The sequence below is a fragment of the Leptosomus discolor genome, chromosome Z (genome assembly GCF_034619465.1).
Source record: "Leptosomus discolor isolate bLepDis1 chromosome Z, bLepDis1.hap2, whole genome shotgun sequence".
NCBI lineage: Eukaryota > Metazoa > Chordata > Aves > Leptosomiformes > Leptosomidae > Leptosomus > Leptosomus discolor.
This window is the reverse complement of record NC_141419.1, coordinates 61,157,177-61,175,372: the sequence shown is the minus strand read 5'-3', so window position 1 is coordinate 61,175,372 and position 18,196 is coordinate 61,157,177. Positions and strand designations below refer to the sequence as shown.

The 18,196-nt window shown below is 37.3% G+C and overlaps 1 protein-coding gene across 2 annotated transcripts in view; it reads right to left on the bottom strand.

Moving 5' to 3' along the window:
* PTPRD (protein tyrosine phosphatase receptor type D) overlaps positions 1–18,196 on the bottom strand; it is a 281,812-nt gene that overhangs the window by 67,256 nt on the left and 196,360 nt on the right. The window contains exons 22-25 of one of the 2 annotated variants that reach the window (XM_086480568.1): positions 17,765–17,779; positions 14,037–14,149; positions 6,027–6,146; positions 3,897–3,994 (exon numbers count right to left, since the gene is read on the bottom strand). In XM_086480568.1, the coding sequence (XP_086336694.1) occupies positions 3,897–3,994; positions 6,027–6,146; positions 14,037–14,149; positions 17,765–17,779 (346 nt within the window). The remainder of the gene's footprint in view (positions 1–3,896; positions 3,995–6,026; positions 6,147–14,036; positions 14,150–17,764; positions 17,780–18,196) is intronic. The other variant, XM_086480569.1, reaches the window with a different exon arrangement.

The following is an 18,196-nucleotide window of genomic DNA, read 5'->3' as shown; positions in this document are numbered from 1 at the left end:
TGGCTGTGTTCTCCCATGAAATCTGGTATTCAAGGTAAAGTTGTGAGAGAAGTATAATGATAGAAGTCTCCATTGTTCTCATGATAATCCCCTGTAAGAGCTAGGGTAGAGGAAAGCCTGAAGAAGACACTGTGAAATAGTTTCTAAAGACTTGTAGAAGCAGGAATCCTTGCAACTGACAACACTGAAGCTTAGAAATCGTTACATAGCTGGAAGATGGTCTACACTGGAGGATACACTGCTTTTATCATATCATAGCAATGAAGGAGTTCTACTTTTTGCTTTTTTTTTTTTTGCTTTTTTTTTTTTTTTTTAAATAGTATGCATATTGCTACTTACTTTTTTGCAATATCTACTTTCCCAACTTGACACATTACACTGGGCATTCCTTTCAGAACCATAGGGCACAGGGATGCAGTTTGGACTTACTAGTTCTTTAATGGAAATTTCAGATTCTTTCTCAACTAGATTTCACACAGCACAAAAAGGAACATATTCTCAGAAAAAAACAAAACCACCAAAAAAATCCCGTTTGGGAAGCCATATGCCCGATGAAAGGAGAATAGTGGGTTGAGTTCGGGACTACTTGAAGAAAGCAATCCTGTCTTCTCTCACAGTCCAGGTCTACAAAGAAGTTTTCTTTTACCTTCTCTAGGAGGGTGCACAGAAGTTGGGTTTCATTAGAAAATGATGCCATAGAGTTTAAACCAGCGAAGGAGTCAACAGCATGTAGATATGTGCTTTCTGTGAGAGAACTTTATTCTGTCCTTTGGAAGGAGTGAAGAGACAGGGAGGCTTCTGTCTGTCTGAAGAGAAAGTGGTAACAGGCAAGGAAGCAATACTCTTCCAAAGGAGAAAAACAAATTTGTATGCAGTTTTGATCAGAAATTCTGATCAAAAGGCAGTGGATGAAACAGGAGCAAGAACAGAACAGGACCAAGTATTCAAATAACTTCTGAAGAGCTGAAATAGGTACATATAATATGAAAAGATGCATTTGAGTTATGAAACAAATAATTCTTTTGAAGTGGCAATTGAAGTGGGATAATTAAAAAATAATTAAAACATCCTTTTGAAATGTAGCTAACCTCCTGAAATAAATTCTGCAAGCTGGATGAGAAGTCAGTGTTCATTAGGAAACTGTATAATATACATATATATATATATATATTATTTGATAGTATCACAAGTTGTTGTACATTATCAGTCTATTTTTGAAGAATTTCATCTATATAATATAAGAAATTCCATGAAAAGTAAAAGAAAATAATGGAATGCCAAGCAGGAAAGGGCATTATGAAAAAAAAAAAAAATCACGTCAGTGGTAAGTGATGAAAAATGTTTTGTTTCCCCAAATGGGAATTAACTGGAAGACTTTATTACTATCAATAAAGGTCAGTGGTTTCCTGCTGCATGTTACATCTTCAACGCTTGAAGACAAAAAATATCTCCTTTTCCTTCTGTGTCACCAGATCAAACATAATCTGAAGTGATAATAATTGAACTGCTACCATCTGTACCCATTTCTGCCTTGGAATCAGATAGTTGCTTTTAAGGGACCTTAGTGAGAACTGAAAGAGAAGGTCCCAATCCCTGACCGCAAATGTTCCCACCAGCTCCCTTGTGCTGGCGTTACAGCTCATGCAGCCATGTGGTGAGCTAGTTCAGGGAACTGATCCAACTGAAAACAGCAAAGAAAAATAAAACAATTAGTTTTTCAGCTGAATCTATTTCCTGAGATAATCCTCAAACAGCTGCACATGTGCTAGTGCCAGGATTGGCACAAGAGAGACAACAGGAATGCACAGCCAAGACAGGGAGATAACTTACACTGATCATCAAACTGTAGCCTTGGTTCACTGGCTAGACTAGACCATGAAATCAAATAGCAATGCTTTTCATTAATTCTGTTTCAAAACGGATGAACCTTGGACTAGATGGAAACAAACTGGTATCTCTAAAGCTGGGATTTCAAATATAAATGTTGAATCCTCTTGGCCAAAGCAATGTGAATGAAGCTTGATGTTAACCTACAGTTGCCCACATTTTAATCTTGAATGTCTGACCACTTTGCCCTGGATGGTGTGTTTTGTAAAAAAAAAAGAACGTGAAAACTGGGCTATTTACTTGGCTTGGTAAAGAGGGACAGATACTAAGAATTTAATGATTTAATGTATCTTCACAATGCTGACTACAAATGGTTTAGATTACACTCTCAAGAGGATTTTAATGATTTAAATAATAAATGAAATATAAAACACCAAAACAAGTCATATTACAGCATAAGAACCATGTCATCTCCACAACATCCATCCACGATAAATAGCAAAGGTGTATTGTTTACTTTTATGGAAGTTAGACTACATTGTATGACTTGTAATGACTTTTCTTTTTATTTAGTAAATGGAAATTCCTACACAGATATTCCAAGGAATTTTCCCACAGAACAACAAGAAATGATTGTCAAATTTGCACCAAATATTAGCTTTTTCTATGGTGAACATTCTGTTCCATAAATTTCCCTGTCTGATTCTTTATATGCTACAACCTTCTTACTTAAGAACACAGGATTTACACACAGAAACATGAGAAGGTACTCTTGTGTTTTTTTGTGATTGCAACAGTAAACAGCAATCCTGAGATGGTCTTCAAATTCATTTCCATGAATTGGTGAGACTATATTTTCCTTTTGACATCTAATGAGATTATTTTTTATAGCAGTCTTAAGGTCTTTCTGAACATTATGTTCAATTAAATAATAAGCAGTTGTAGTTCTCTATCATATTAGTTAGTACTCATTTTCTGTCAAGACTTTTTAAATACATTGGGCATTTACAGGATCTCTGTACCATGCAGTCACATGTCAGTATGGAACCAACATGTGAAAGTCTTCAGTATTTTTTATTGCAGTGTTGACATGAACATTCCAATGCAATAAATGTGCAGTCCCTAACAAAATGAGAGTAACATGGATTTTTACTCCACCACACTAACAAAGTCTTGGGGAGTTTTAAGCAAGGATTAGTGACACAACAGACTATAAAGAAAATACTGTGTCAGTGATCCCTCTGGGAGCTGTTAATCTTTGGATCACTGACATGACCGCCCATAGCTGCTCTAAAGCAGCATTTGTTTTCTGATGGTTCAGTGCATACTTTATCCACAGACTTTTGACATAGACAGTATTGGCATTGAAGAAACAGCTAGAATTTACTGTGTTTAATGGATTTTTATCCACAAGTTATTGACATGAGAGGCTGTTACTCTCCACAGTACCAATGCCTGTCTGGGGAGGTATACTCCATGGATTACTGACAAGGTGGCTTGCAAATGATTACTCTCTTCCAGTTAAATTCTACCATGCTCTTATAGGCCATTGTTCACAGATTATCAATGTGGTACTATTGACAGGAGGAAAATACAATGTTTCAAAACTGTTATATTAGGAAAGATACCAGGCAATTGCAAATTCTTTTAATCCATGCAAAATTAACACAGTGGACTGCAACTTCTTTGGAGTTTGCACTGTATGTGTCCTGCCAAGGTTACACAGGGGATTTTCTAAATAACCTAAGGATCTTTTAACTGCAGAGTACATGGATGTTTGGGTATACTAAAAAGAGTAAGTGCTGTCATCATTCATGCACTACCTCAGGTATGTGCCCATGGAATCTGCCGGACATGTATCCTTATAAAAAGACAATAAATTGTTTCAAGCAAAGAAGCCACCTCACCAATGTAGTAATATTACACAGATTACTTTTTTATTTAATCATGGCTTTAATATCATACAAAACTGGCACTATCACTGTGGGTACATATCAGAGAAAAGTCTAGGGAAACAGAAAACATTACATTTTAAACAATCTGAATAATGAGAAAATGAGGAAAATTACCTCATACTCCTGTGAGAACTTCAAATTGTCATTTGCTTTCAATCTTTCAATGTGATCTGCAAGTTCCAAGATAGGTATTGGGGGATGACTGGCCATACCTGTTGAACAAGAAAGAAGAACAGAATTTAAAGTAAACTACAGTGATGGCATTGCTCTAAAATTTAGAAAATGCAGTCGTTAGAATGGCTAGAAATGTGTAAGTAGTAAAGATGTCATATGTGAGAGAAGCAGGCAAATAGTTCGGTTACTCAAAGCAGGACATGCTCTGGATAGATGAACTCTGAAGCCAAATTAAAAGGAGTCACCAAGCATATTCCCAAAGCTAACAACCCTAGTGTAGAGGAAAGAGTTACTGTGATATGAGTCAATGAGTTTAGCTAGGCATGGAAAAATGAGATAGTTAGACCTGATGTTGACCTCTGCTTTGAGCAATGACTCTTAATGTCATTTCAAACTCCTTCTCCTGCACTGCATGAGATGGAAACTCCACTGAATTAGATGAGGAAAGGTGAGCTGAGAAACAGACATTGAAAGAGCCCTAAAGGGGAAAGAATAGTGTTTTGATAGAAAACAAGGTGACATGCATAATCAAGAAAAACGAACTTGAAGAATGAAGGCTACCAAGGTAACCAGAGACACCTGAACCTGCAAAGGAAATGGCAAAAAACAAAGAAACCTCAAACCAACATAAAAACTAACTTATAAAATAAATTACAAAAAAATGAAATGGATAGCTTGAGGATTAATAATAATGCATCAAGGTCTAGAAGACTGACTACCTATTCTGAATCAATTAGAAATAGTTAAATATTTTATGAAATCTTGAGGTGACTGACATGCAACTATGAATGGTTCGAATAACATGCACCATTGCTTTTAGACAACAGTCACTGAAGACAACACTGGACATCAGACAACTAGAACTTCAAAAATGTTTTCACTAGTAGCAGATTGTAGAGGCAGGGGTTGTACAGTTTCTCTGGACACACATACTGACTGCACTAGTACCTGAAAATATGCTTAATCTGAAACCCCATTTATCAACCCCCAAAAGTACCTACAATCTACTTCAGGTGTAAACATCTTTGTCCACTGATGAGGATACTGAGTGAAAAAGAAGAGCTGGGAATCAGAGATAGTGATGAGTGTGGAAGGGAGTATAGGGACAGCAAGGCGAAAGAAAGACAGAAAGATGTGGGGTCAACTAGAACAATCTGCCAGCTGAAGATTTGCCAGGCAAAAATCTGTGAACATTTGTTTCACGCTATTAGTCTTCACGACCCTTATCCAAAATGCTTACATTCTTCTCTTCATGCTTTATACTATCATACCTAAAATGAAAGTGAGCTTTCAATTGCTTGTGGGAAGAAATCAGAGCTGGCTAGAAAAATTAAGCTAGTGAACCCCAGGATCTCTTGAAATTACAGAGGGAAAACAGTGATGACTCAAGGGGGCTCAAGCTGGAAGCCATGTTGCACAATGCAGTTTGCTTTGTCACCATGAATTTCATAAGCATGCCTAATACAGTTAATTTGTATTCCCTGTAAATGTAGCTGAAAATGACTATGTGGTTACTACACAGTCACACTATAGCAGGTTTTTTGTTTTTATTTTTGTTTTAATTCTTGTTTTCTTTTTGACTCTTTGTCATTTCAGGCATCATACTATTCAAAATAATGTCCAGCAGCACTGGCCCTAATTCTTCTGACCCTATACATATATATTTATATATTACCTTCATAGCACATCTGTGATGGTGAGAATTAAAGTAGATATTAAGGCAAGCTGTCAATCAACTAACAAAGCAAAATATTCAGATATAATGGGGAGATTTCTTACAAATTTCAATTAACAAATTAGTCTGTAAGTACTAATTTATTTGAATCAGTTCTGGTTGTCTCCCATTTTCTTAGAAATTTCACTTAATAGAACTTGGCTATTCTCAAAATCAGTGTGGGTGACAGTCATCTAATAATTACACTGATTGATCCAGATCAAGCACCCCTATGGAAAATATGTGAGTGAAAAGGCACAAGAGAACTCTGGATTGATCCAGAAATGGAGGTGGACTGATGTACATCTACAACAGTGCTTGAACAGAGAAAATAATAGAGACAAAGATGTTTAGACCTTTTCGAGCGAATCGTGGGAGAGAGTTATTATCATATAAGGACTGAGTGGTAGTTTGGCTAGAGAGGGAGGACACAGAGCCAATCAGGGAGGCGTAGGGGACTGAATTACTGCTCAAAGCTGTAAAAAGTAAAAGCCAATTGGAAATGGGAAACAAATTAGTAACAGCAGTAGAACCATCGTTATCAATCAATCTCGTACATACAGGCACTTCAGACATGCACAAAACAGCATCTGGAAACTCAACTAAGAAGATATCTAAAGGTCCAGTTACCCTAACGTAAACTTAAAGGACATAAACCCAAAGAGAATGAGATTTGCTCATTACATGATGAACCTAACTAAATCACCAGCATCATGAACAGAAATATCAGTAATCAGCTTACTGTGAAGGATTTTTTTTTTTAAAAGATGCTGAACATCCACCCTTTTTAAAACTATTTGTGTTTATATGCTCCTCTATATGCTACCTGACATTCCTAAGGGGAGACTTCATATTAAACAGTTTGTGCAAAATGAAACTTGACATAAAACTTTCTTTTCTAACAAAAAAAGGGAACTACTTACAACTTCAGAAATTGGCAAATTTTGACTGCATATAACCCCTTTCTCCACAACTCATTTTAGGCACTTTAACTTGGACACATTAACTTTCTTCAAACAGTGTATTGCAGTTAATTTATGAAGTAGTTTCATTTGGTATGTTTTCATCTTTTACATATATAAAATGTGCTCTATTGAGATAAAAGTAGCTAATTTTTAAAAGAACTGCTGGAGAACTTAGGTAATCAGTCTATAAATCATAACAAGCATCACAACAGAATATGCTATGAATGAACATTTTAAGGTCTGATCATATCTCATGCAAAAGCATGAGGCTCCTAATGAGCTTAACGCAAGTTGCATGTGAACAGTAAGTGTAGAACTTGACTCAAAACCCTACCCAAAATACAGCTAAACACACTTATTTTTGTGGCTACAAATAAGAAAATACACTTATTTGCTGACACATCTCCACATCAATCAACATATGCTATGAAAACACAAAAAATTAAAGACAAAATACAGCTAAATTACAACAGATTCTATGACATGCTAGAAAGTCAAAAGAAATACCATGCTGAAAACATGCTTTCAAAGTTTCTTTAAAATAAGAAAATAAAAAGAAAAAATCATGTAAAAACTCAAACAGAAAACAAAACCCCAAAACCACCACATGCAAAACAAAGCTGAAATTGTATCCATAAGAAGCTTTTATTTCCAGATTTGGTAGAAAATTGCCAAACCTGATTGATCTTAGGTAGCCTAGTAGTAACCCCTTTAAATGAATTAAATGAGAATGTATGGTTTAATTATAGTGTAGAATTATCTTCTGGTTAATCTATGGTAAATACATTACTAGGGAACATGGCATATCATATGTGCCACAATTTCAAGGAAAAACTGAGAGAGCAAGGTCAGAACCCATTCGCACATTAACAGACATTAAACCTGTTAAGCATACTTCTTCACCTCACTGAAACAAGAGGGTGTTTTGGGCTTGTCATTAGTGCACTAAATTACGATTTTGTTGGTTGTCAGTGTTTTATGATAAGGGCTTTTAAAAACATTTAAGAAACACACATTTATTTACAAATTTGGACCTGTAGGTTGACATGTCCAGAATAAACAAGAAGGAAGTTCAAAATTAAACAAAGTGCATAGCTGCTAGCATAGAGACTACAATCTAGATGAACTGAAAATGCAACACATTATTTTCACAGAAATTCCTTTACGAAGTGAGCTGTATTTCAGGTCCATATTGAATTAATACTCTGTGATTTAAAAAAAAAATATTATTAAATCCTTATTTTTATTTAATAACACAGAATACCCTCCCCCCCCAATTTATGTTGATTAAGACTGTGTCCCTTTATAGAAAAAGGGAGGAATCAGTAACAGTAACCACAGTTACTGATACTTACCCTTACCAAAAAGGTAGAAATATGGATTTAAAATTTGAACATGGAAAATGGAAAAAAATGAAACATGACCCTGATTCAGTAGGAATTTGGCATCCATGAAAATTCAGCAAGGATGCCTTTAGTATAGTTGATAAAAAAATTACTGTTATTTTACAATTTCTTTTTCATACAGTTAGAGTAAGCCAGAGAGTGATCATAATCTTGGGCACAAAGCTAAATTTACAAGATTAGCTCTAGAGAAATATGTTGTTCTGCAATAGCTATTCTAAATAGTAACCAAGGTGCACATTGCAAAATGAAGTCACTTTTATTCCAGAACTAGATAATTCTACCTAGATATTTAAAATAGAAAATTATTCTGGAATGAAAGTAATTTTTGTTCTGTATCAAAGACTTAGATCTACCAAGCAGCCCTAGAGGCTCTGTAGCCTCGCAGCAGACGCCCCAGCTCTTAAGTGAGGTGTAAAAGCCTTCTACACTGAGAAAAGAGGAAACCTAGTTTTCAGACTCTGATCTAAAATTGTTCAATACAATAACATGTTGCAAAACCATTGGCTAAAATCCAGGGAAAAGAAAAAAAGAATTAGACTTTTGAAGAGCAGAACTTTCAATTCTACCTCCCAGCTAAGCAGATTTGGATTGCCTCTAAGTTTGAAAGCAGGCAATAAGGGTATCAGAGAAGTGCCATTTGCACTCTGAAGCCTGTATACCTTTTAGGCGCCTAAATCCTTCATAAGAGTCAAGTTGATGTGAAAAACTGTATGTAGGATTTAGCACTGTGAGAAAGTTAGTCTGGTCTGATTTTGCCATGGAGACAAACCACAGTACTTCCTTCAGAATTGTCATGATTCTCAGAAACAGAAATTGTGTGGATAAACTAAGGTAAGAAATTTCCTGCTATTTTGCAATGCAGGTGACTAAGTCCAGACATCTCTTTTTCCACTTTTGTTGTTTGCACCTTTTTCCTCTGGACCTGTTTTAACCTTTTTATGCCTTACCTTGGAAATAAATTACTGGACCTTCCTTAGGAACTCAGGGAACAAGTGTGTTGTGAGCACTTACTTATGTAATAAAAAAGTAGAGTCTTTAATTCAGAGCTGTAATAATTCTATTTATTTTTCTTGTATTTCAAAGCATCTTATTTAGTTCATAAGAGATAATGAGATAATTGTTTAATTGGCACCCAATTACACAAATTACTTTTAAATGCGACACATTTTATACTTAAATGAGGAGAAAAACGAGTCACTTTTGAGACATGACTCAGTGTAGTTCTTTGGCTGATTGGCAGACTGAAGTCTTTGACTGAGCCTTGGGTCTCTCATAACCCACCAAACCATTTAACATAAGTTATTTTCCTCTATGCCAAACTGCGCTTCCTCATTTGATGAAACGTTTTGTGAGGGCTTGATTATTACCCCTTCCCAGCCTTCACTCTCCCATGTAGCACAGAGACTTCTACAATTTGTGCACCAGTTTAATTATTTTAATCCTGTATTTCGTAGGAAACTTGTAGAAAGGGAAGAGTGTAACTGACTTTTTCTCAGCTACTCCAGCTCCAGAAGAGTAACAGACTTGTAAACGAAATCCTGTATGCTACTGAGAGATTGGGTATTTTCGTGTTTACTCAAAGAAAACTTGGCACAGCTGTGACCCACTCACTGGCATATGGGCTTATCTAACAAACATACATTTTTGGATAACACATATGGACATGGGTTCTTGTTCTCAGACGTAGAACTGTGGGCTATGCCAAATGTCAAGACAAAATGTCAAATTTATCTGTGGAGTTACTTCATCCAGTGAGGAGTGATGCCAGAGATTAATTTGATCCTTCCTGGACTAGGTAAGATAGAAAACCTTTTAGGTAAGTACTAGATTAGTGAAGAATGAAGTTCTGTATTGACAGGACAAGAAAAAGTGAAAGGAAATCAAGATATTTGCTGTGCTGGTAGCTTAGACTGTGGATTTTTATGACATTTTCATGTTGAATTGACAATTTTATGACATGTACAACACAATTGTGCCTGCATCATTGCCTAACTATCATCAAAGATAGTTATTGCTTTCCCGTAATTTCTTTCAAAAAGTTATGCCTAACCACCTGTATTGGGAGTATTTTGTACTTGTGGTTAGAAATTAAAATTAAATTTACCACAACAAGAGTTTCACGTTCATACTATTTTTGATGGCTATATCTAATCAGACCTTTCCTTACACAAAAGATATGATCACTAGCATTTTTGGAAAGAGACTGTTTAGAAATATTTTGAAGTATTGGAGTTTATGACAGTGCAGAATTTTATAGGAGTGTCTCATTCACTGGAAACTGGTAATCTGATACATCAATGAAATTTAAAATTTTCTTCTCTAACACTTCTTCAGATTATGGATTCATTATAAACTTTTTTTTCTCCTCTCCCACTGGAAGCAACTGGCGTGCCTGGAAAGCGCTAAGTAAACTGTGGGTGCCTTCATAATCTAAATAAATAAATAATTATAATAACGATGATGCCACATCCTGATGCAGTTCTACTGACCTGGCATATACTGATTACTAACGTACATTCACCACTGTCATTTATTTTATCTGCAGGCAACGTTCGGAAATTGTAACATCTTACAGAATAGGTAAGGCCATCATATGATGATGACTGCAGATGTCTCAGTAGCAGAAACCCAACACACAACCATATAAGCCCCAATCCCTTCTCAGCTGCCTGTTTTGCCCCAGCAGTACCCTACTGCCTATTTCTGCTACCTGGCAGAAAATAAAAATCACACATCTGAGAATGAAAGAACAACAAAACTGCTATCCTGAATGTACAGCCCTTCTGTAGTTTCTCTACATGTATCTTGAAAAACTTTGTCTTGCATGTTATTTAACAGTGTGTTATTGTGCGGAGTTGGATAAACATTCCATTAGGATCTAAATGTCTATGTTAAATTCAGCCAGATTTTAATGAAATGGTAGACCTAATTGAAATTAATGTGAGTTAAGTGAGGCCTGCTTTTACCAGCACAAGAACTGTACCTTGACTTTACTGAGTCTAAGATTACATATTAAGAACACGTTAATTAGCAAGTGTAACATAGCAAGACAAATCTCCTGCAGTACGAATTTCCTCCTTGATATTTGGTTGCATGCTGAGTAAGATAATGTCCTGACCTGTGCCTAGAGGTCTTACATGGTACAATAGCAGGAAAAAAGATCGTAATTTGATTTCTGTACTATATTTGTAATAATAATTTTAATCATTTTCTGAAAAGATTGACAGCAAAGAAAAAGACCTCACGGTAGAAATGGATTGCAGATGTTCTGCTCAACTAGCTTCACAGAAAGATGCAAACTTCCCAGATAAACTATAGCACTGCAAGGAAAGGTACACTTCTCTCCAGTTCTTTTTAGATCAATGACCTAGAATTACGGTGTCTACAATTGCCACAAATTCTGCCACTTCTTAACAACTTTACATTATAAATGTAAACTTAGAATTAATTACAATAAATTAATTTTACATGTAAAGTTGTTAAGACTTGGAAGCATTTTTTTCCTGCCAACATCTTATTTTAATTTATGATGAATACTAAATGGAAAGGTAAGATTCCACATCTAAATACACAGGCAGCAGAAAATTATGCTTATATACCTAGTTATTAAGCCATCCACTCTACTCAGTATATATCCATACACAGATAATGACTTCTAGGCATAAGCTAGACTGTAAGAACCATAATTTTTCTTTTCATGTTTCAAAGACTTGTATGTATACTTCTGTCTCTGTAACAGTCTTTAGAACTTTGTATGGAAGTGCTGGATAACATATAAAACCTTTACTCAGTAAGGATGAGTCTACATTAATACTGCAGTCTCAGAAGCACAATTGTGAATCGACAGTTTCAAACATTTCCTTTTACTGCACTTAGGTTCATATTGTAGAAAGGTCCCAGAGAACATCAACAAGATTACCGTATTCAGACGAAACTACACTAGAAGATGCACTTCTAAAACACACCTAATTTGCCCCAGCTGCTAAAGAGCATTCAGTGTACTGGAACAGACTGAAAAAGCAAGGCCAGGGTAAAACTCAAGCCCCCACACTCTTCCCTTTCTACCTCTGCCATGTGCATGCAGTGTGGATGTTGGTTCTTTAGCCCCAGATTCATTGCTCTACAGATCCATTCCTGCTGGGGCAACACTATCGTAACATAGCCACTGTTTAGAATATCAGAAATGAGATTTGCAAGTCCAGTTAACCTTTTGTGATATTTAGTATGTCAGCTTCTGCAGCTAATCTCTTTAACATCTCAAGTACTTAATTTCCTGCCTTTATGAGCTTGAATTCATTACTTTTTGTGCTTACGGTACTAATTCCGACAAACACAAGTATCAGGAAGATTCGGTAAGTAACTAGCATCAAACAGACTGTTTGCGATCATATTGTAAAAGAAAACAAGTCTACTAGAATACATCATGATCAAAATAAAGCAAATTAAAAAAAAAAAATTGGCTCATAAAAAGGTGGTAAAAAAATATATTTTCAGTATTTCTCATCTAGTGTTTCTTGACTATCAAACCAAACAGCTTTAAGAAAACAATACTTAATAAATAAAATAAGTAAATAAAATATTTGTGAGTGTGTTGCTTCTACCTTCAAAATTACTGAGTTGTTAATATCCTCCTGTGGTGGTCTTCTGTCTGGTGGGGTTTTGGTAGCAGAGGAGGGGGCTACAGAGGTGGCTCCTGTAAGAGGCTTCGAGAAGCTCCCCCGGCTCCAATGTCGGACCCGCCTCTGGCCAAGGCCAGACCAATGGCACCTCTGCGAATAACTATTTAAGAGCGAAAGAAGCGGCTGATTGTGTCTCTTTGTTCTGTTGGTGTTGGTGAGCGAAAGGGGATGGGAGAGAGCCAGCCCTGCGGACCCCCGGGTCAGTGAGGAAGGAGAAGGGGAGCTGTGCCGGAGCAGAGGCTCCCCTGCGGCCCGCGGGGGGGTGGCGGCTGAGCCCCTGCAGCCCCTGGAGCCCAGCGGTGGCCCAGAGGTCGCCCTGCAGCCCGCGGAGGGCCCCGGGCCGGAGGGGCAGGGACCGGGCCCGGAGCAGCTGCAGCTCTGCCCGCGCTGGAGCCGCCTGTCGGTGGGAGGGCGGCAGCCCCGGGAGGGAGGGACTCCCGTTGGGGCAGTTGGAGGAGGAATGTCTGCCGTAAGAGGGTCCCCACGCTGGAGCAGGGGAGGACTCTCTCTCTAAGGTCGGAGGAGGGGGGGAAGTTGTGTTGTATTTAAGACCTGGTTGTATCTCCCATTCTCCTTGATAGTGGTGTTTTGTTTGTATTAAATGTGTGTTGTTTTCCCCAAGTCGAGTCTGTCTTTTGCTTGTGACCATAACTGGTGAGTGAGCCCTCTGTGTCCTTTGTCTCCACCCTCAAACGTTTTTGGTTGCATTTTCTCCTCACCATCTCTCAGGGGACAGGGTGGCGGTGAGCAGGTAAGCAGCTGCGGGGTGCTTTTGGAGCCAGCTGGGTGGGCTCAAACCACGACACCTCCTTGACCCTAACATATAGCCTTATTTTAAAAGACAAGACCATTTCTCTAGATAGATAGTATTTCTTTTCTATATTGTACATTTTCAATGTAGTGAAACTTCCGATTATTTTAATGGATTATCTGATAATGCAGTAGATAAGAAGGAAGCTTATTTACAAAGAAGTAGCTGTAAGAATATCATTAATAAATAGAGGGATGTACACTTCCCAATAATCTTTTTTAGCACTGTTAGGTTTAACTTGGAATTTTAGCACATAAAAGACAACCATACAACATTTGTGACTTTGAGGTCTGCTTTACAGAACCCAAATTTTGATCCATACAGGATTTTTCCTTTAAATAAAGAAATTACAGAATTATTTCCAAAACCAACAAAGAAATACATTGTGCAAAAACTCATAAGCAATCAAAATACTTTTTTTCTAAACAAATAATCTTGTTCTGTAACAGCACCAGTAATCAGTTTGTGATCACAGAGCTCTCAGTGAGGTATTATTGTCTCTTACCTGGAGTCTGAAAATTAAGGCGTCGCAGCTCCACTGGGTCCGTGGGATGGTGAGAGGGGACCTCCTTGCTGTTGGGTATGCTGCTCTTTCTCGAATCAGATTCAGCTCTCTTCCTGTATGGACAAAGTGAATACATGTAAATCTCTATTTTAAAAGCTAGCTAGCTAGCTATACCTGTATGAAAAAGTAGCTAACACTTAAGAATGTAATTAAAAATAAACATGCCAAGTTATTATCATTGAATATTTCAAATTTTGTATGCACAGCACTGCATTGCTTATTGAAAATAACCTGCATTCTCGGGTACTTTCAGTATGACAGAGAACAGTACAGAAGACACCCATTTCTTTCACTTTCTAGGAAGTAGGAATCTGTTCTGTTGCTTCTGATCTCTGTAAGAGCTGCACTACACAATCTTCATGCATCTGATGAGATCTACATATTCAAAGCTCAGATTCTGTATGATTCTGATGAAATTATGACTTTCACTGCAATTATAGTACTCCTGTCAATCTGTCAAAAACAATCTGAGCAAGAACAGAAAGGAAGGAAAGGAAGGGAGGAAAGAAGGAAGGGGAAGAAAGAAAAAATAATGAAAGAAAGAGGAAGAAAGAAAAATAAAGGAAAGAAAGAATGAACAAAAAGAAAGAAAAAGGAAAGAGAAAGAAAGAAAGAAGGGAAGAAAGAAAGAAGGGAAGAAAGAAAGAAGGGAAGAAAGAAAGAAGGGAAGAAAGAAAGAAGGGAAGAAAGAAAGAAAGAAAGAAAGAAAGAAAAGAAAGAAAGAAAAGAAAGAAAGAAAAGAAAGAAAGAAAGAAAGAAAGAAAAGAAAGAAAGAAAGAAAGAAAGAAAGAAAGAAAGAAAGAAAGAAAGAAAGAAAGAAAGAAAGAAAGAAAGAAAGAAAGAAAGAAAGAAAGAAAGAAAGAAAGAAAGAAAGAAAGAAAGAAAGAAAGAAAGAAAGAAAGAAAGAAAGAAAGAAAGAAAGAAAGAAAGAAAGAAAGAAAGAAAGAAAGAAAGAAAGAAAGAAAGAAAGAAAGGGAAAAAAAAAAACTTGTGTATGGTTCCTTTTCTCTATAGACAAGCACAGTCCATGTGTGTTCTAACTCTCTTTTGGTAAAATAGACTCCCATCATGTGACAGTATCACTTTCCGATGCAAAACATGGAGAACTATGTTGTAAGAAGAATATCCACCACTGACTTTTCATTCAGGAACGTGGAAATTTAATGCTTTAACTTGAAGTGGAATCCTTGTTCAGTACTCCTCTGTGATTTCCTGAATGAAAATGCAAACTTGTTGATATTCTTAATGTAATATAAAATGAAGATGCAAACAGCGGCAAAGAGTTACTTTGCAAAAACAGAAATGAGATGACTTTAACGTTTAAGACAGCAAAATCTTTTCCAGGTGTCCAATATTTGCTCTGACACACCACTATTGTTGGTTCTTTTTTTTCTTTCTTGTTTTCTAATTGCCTCACAACGTGATAATACTAAATCTCTTATTATGCCCTCTTAAAAATGCTCCAATTGATTTCTTGCTGTTCTTCAAATGATGGTGCAATTCATGAAAGATGCTCCCACAGTATCCTTGCAGCTAAACTGAGGAAGTGTGGTCTGGATGATCAGGTAGTGAGGTGGATTGTGAATTGGTTGAAGGAAAGAAGTCAGAGAGTTGTGGTCAATGGGACAGTTGAGTTGGAGGCCTGTATCTAGTGGAGTCCCTCAGGGGTTGGTATTGGGACCAGTGCTATTCAATATATTCATCAATGACCTGGATGAGGAAACAGAGTGCACTGTCAGCAAGTTTGCTGATGACACAAAACTGGGAGGGGTGTCTGACACACCAGAAGGCCGTGCTGCCATTCAGTGAGACCTGGACAGGCTGGAGAGCTGGGTGGGGAGAAATTTAATGAAATACAAGGACAAGTGTAGAGTCTTGCATCTGGGAAAGAACAACCCCACGCACCAGTACAGGTTGGGGACTGAGCTGTTAGAAAGTGGCGTAGGGGAAAGGGACCTGGGGGTCCTGGTGGACAGCAGGATGACCATGAGCCAGCAAGGTGCCCTTGAGGCCAAGAAGGCCAATGGCATCCTGGAGTGTATTAGAAGCGGTGTGGTCGGTAGGTCAAAAGAGGTTCTCTTCCCCCTCTGCCCTGGTGAGACCGCATCTGGAATAGTGTGTCCAGTTCTGGGCCCTTCAGTTCAAGAAGGACAGGGAACTGCTTGAAAGAGTCCAGCACAGAGCCACAAAGGCGTTTAAGAGGGTGGAACACCTCCCTTATGACGAAAGGCTGAGGGATCTGAGTCTCTTTAGCTTGGAGAAGAGGAGACTGAGAGGTGACCACATCAACGTTTATAAATATGTAAAGGGCGAGTGTCAGAAGGATGGAGCCGGGCTCTTCTCAATGATGTCCAATGATAGGACAAGGGATAATGGGTGCAAGCTGGAGCACAGGAGATTCCACATTAACATAAGGAAAAACTTTTTCACTGTGAGGGTGACAGAGCACTGGAACAGGCTGCCCAGAGAGGCTGTGGAGCCTCCTTCTCTGGAGACGTTCAAAACCCACCTGGATGCGTTCCTGTGTGATTGACTCTAGGTGGTCCTGCTCTGGCAGGTGGTTGGACTAGAGACCTTTTGATGTCCCTTCCAACCCTTGACATGCAGTGATTCTGTGTGATACACCAGGATTTCAAAAACTACGCAAAGAAGCCAAACAGCAACATCATTGCAGCAATTATTTAAGTAAGTTATTAGTCCTATGTTTTTATGGGGAAAAAAAAAATAAAATAAAGGAAGTGCTTTGCTGTAAAAACATCCAATCTGTTCTCTGGTAAATACCTTAACACACGTACTAACTTCTCTTTAGTGAAGCCATGAAGATTTAAAGCTGTTTCTTCTGTTTTTACTCTTTACTTTTGATTCTGAGTATCTCAAACTCTTACCACAGTACAATTCCCTAGTGGTCTTTCTTAAGTAAAGGTGTGTGATACAGATTTCAGGAAGTACTTTTATCTATATTTCCTTCTCTTGAAATCAGTGAAGTCAGTACTGAGCAGCACAACTTCATATTAATCTTCATATAAAAGCACTAAAATCTCTTCTAATCATATATCTGAATATTTTGAATACTTACAGGACAATAGAATGGTTTATTATTTATTACTACTCTCAGGATCATTCTGTCTTTTTTGTATTTTCCAGGCTATACAAGACAGCGCAACTGTTGCAGATTATGCAATGGTTTTCAGACAGGTGGAAAAAAATTCAAAGGATAAATGAGATCACCATATCATTTTCAGAATTGTAGAACTGTAAGTCAGCATTGAGTCTATGTGTACAAAACATGGAGATTTAGGGTAGCTAACACTTCAACCACAACCATGCATTCCTTCAACACCTTTGGTTATAGCAAAGAATCGCTGTTTTAACTTCATTAAAACACAAATAAAACCATATGTACATTAATAACTTTGCCATCTTGAAAATTTACCTCATCAAGACACAAAAAAGCAGCAGTGAAACTTGGCTGCGTATGTTACATTACTTTGCAGTGCTGTAAACAACATAACAAATCTTTCAGTTGCCTTCACATCGATAGATTACTGTCTATAATCACTTAGATTGACAAATGCTTTGTCATAGATCATTATCATGATAACTTTTTTTTTCCCTTTTTTTTTGCCTTTTCTGGTTGAAATGAAGAGTGAGTAATTTTCACTTCTCACCTGTCAGGTTTACTGCTCCATTTTAATGCAGCAAAGAAGGGAGAAAAGGTGAAATGTTAGTTGACCAGCAGCAAACAGGGTAAGCATCACAAAAGATATAAGAAATGTTGACTTACAGATATGTATGTAAACCGAATTAAGAAATGACAGTTCATCAAAATATTTAATGCTTGGGAATCATAGAATAAATGGAGGACACAAGGTTAAGTCGAAAGTGAATTGCGTTCTGCTGAAAAAAACCCATGTCTTTTAGACACTATCAGCAAAGTAGTTCCACTTCAAATTTTAGCCAGTGAGATAATGGAGAATGAGTGTTTAATTTGAGCTATTGAAGTAATATTAATATTATACTAACAAATGACATCTCACTAAGACGTAGTTCCATCTTACATTACAGAGAGGAGAGATGAGAGGAGGGAGGAGAGGAAAGAT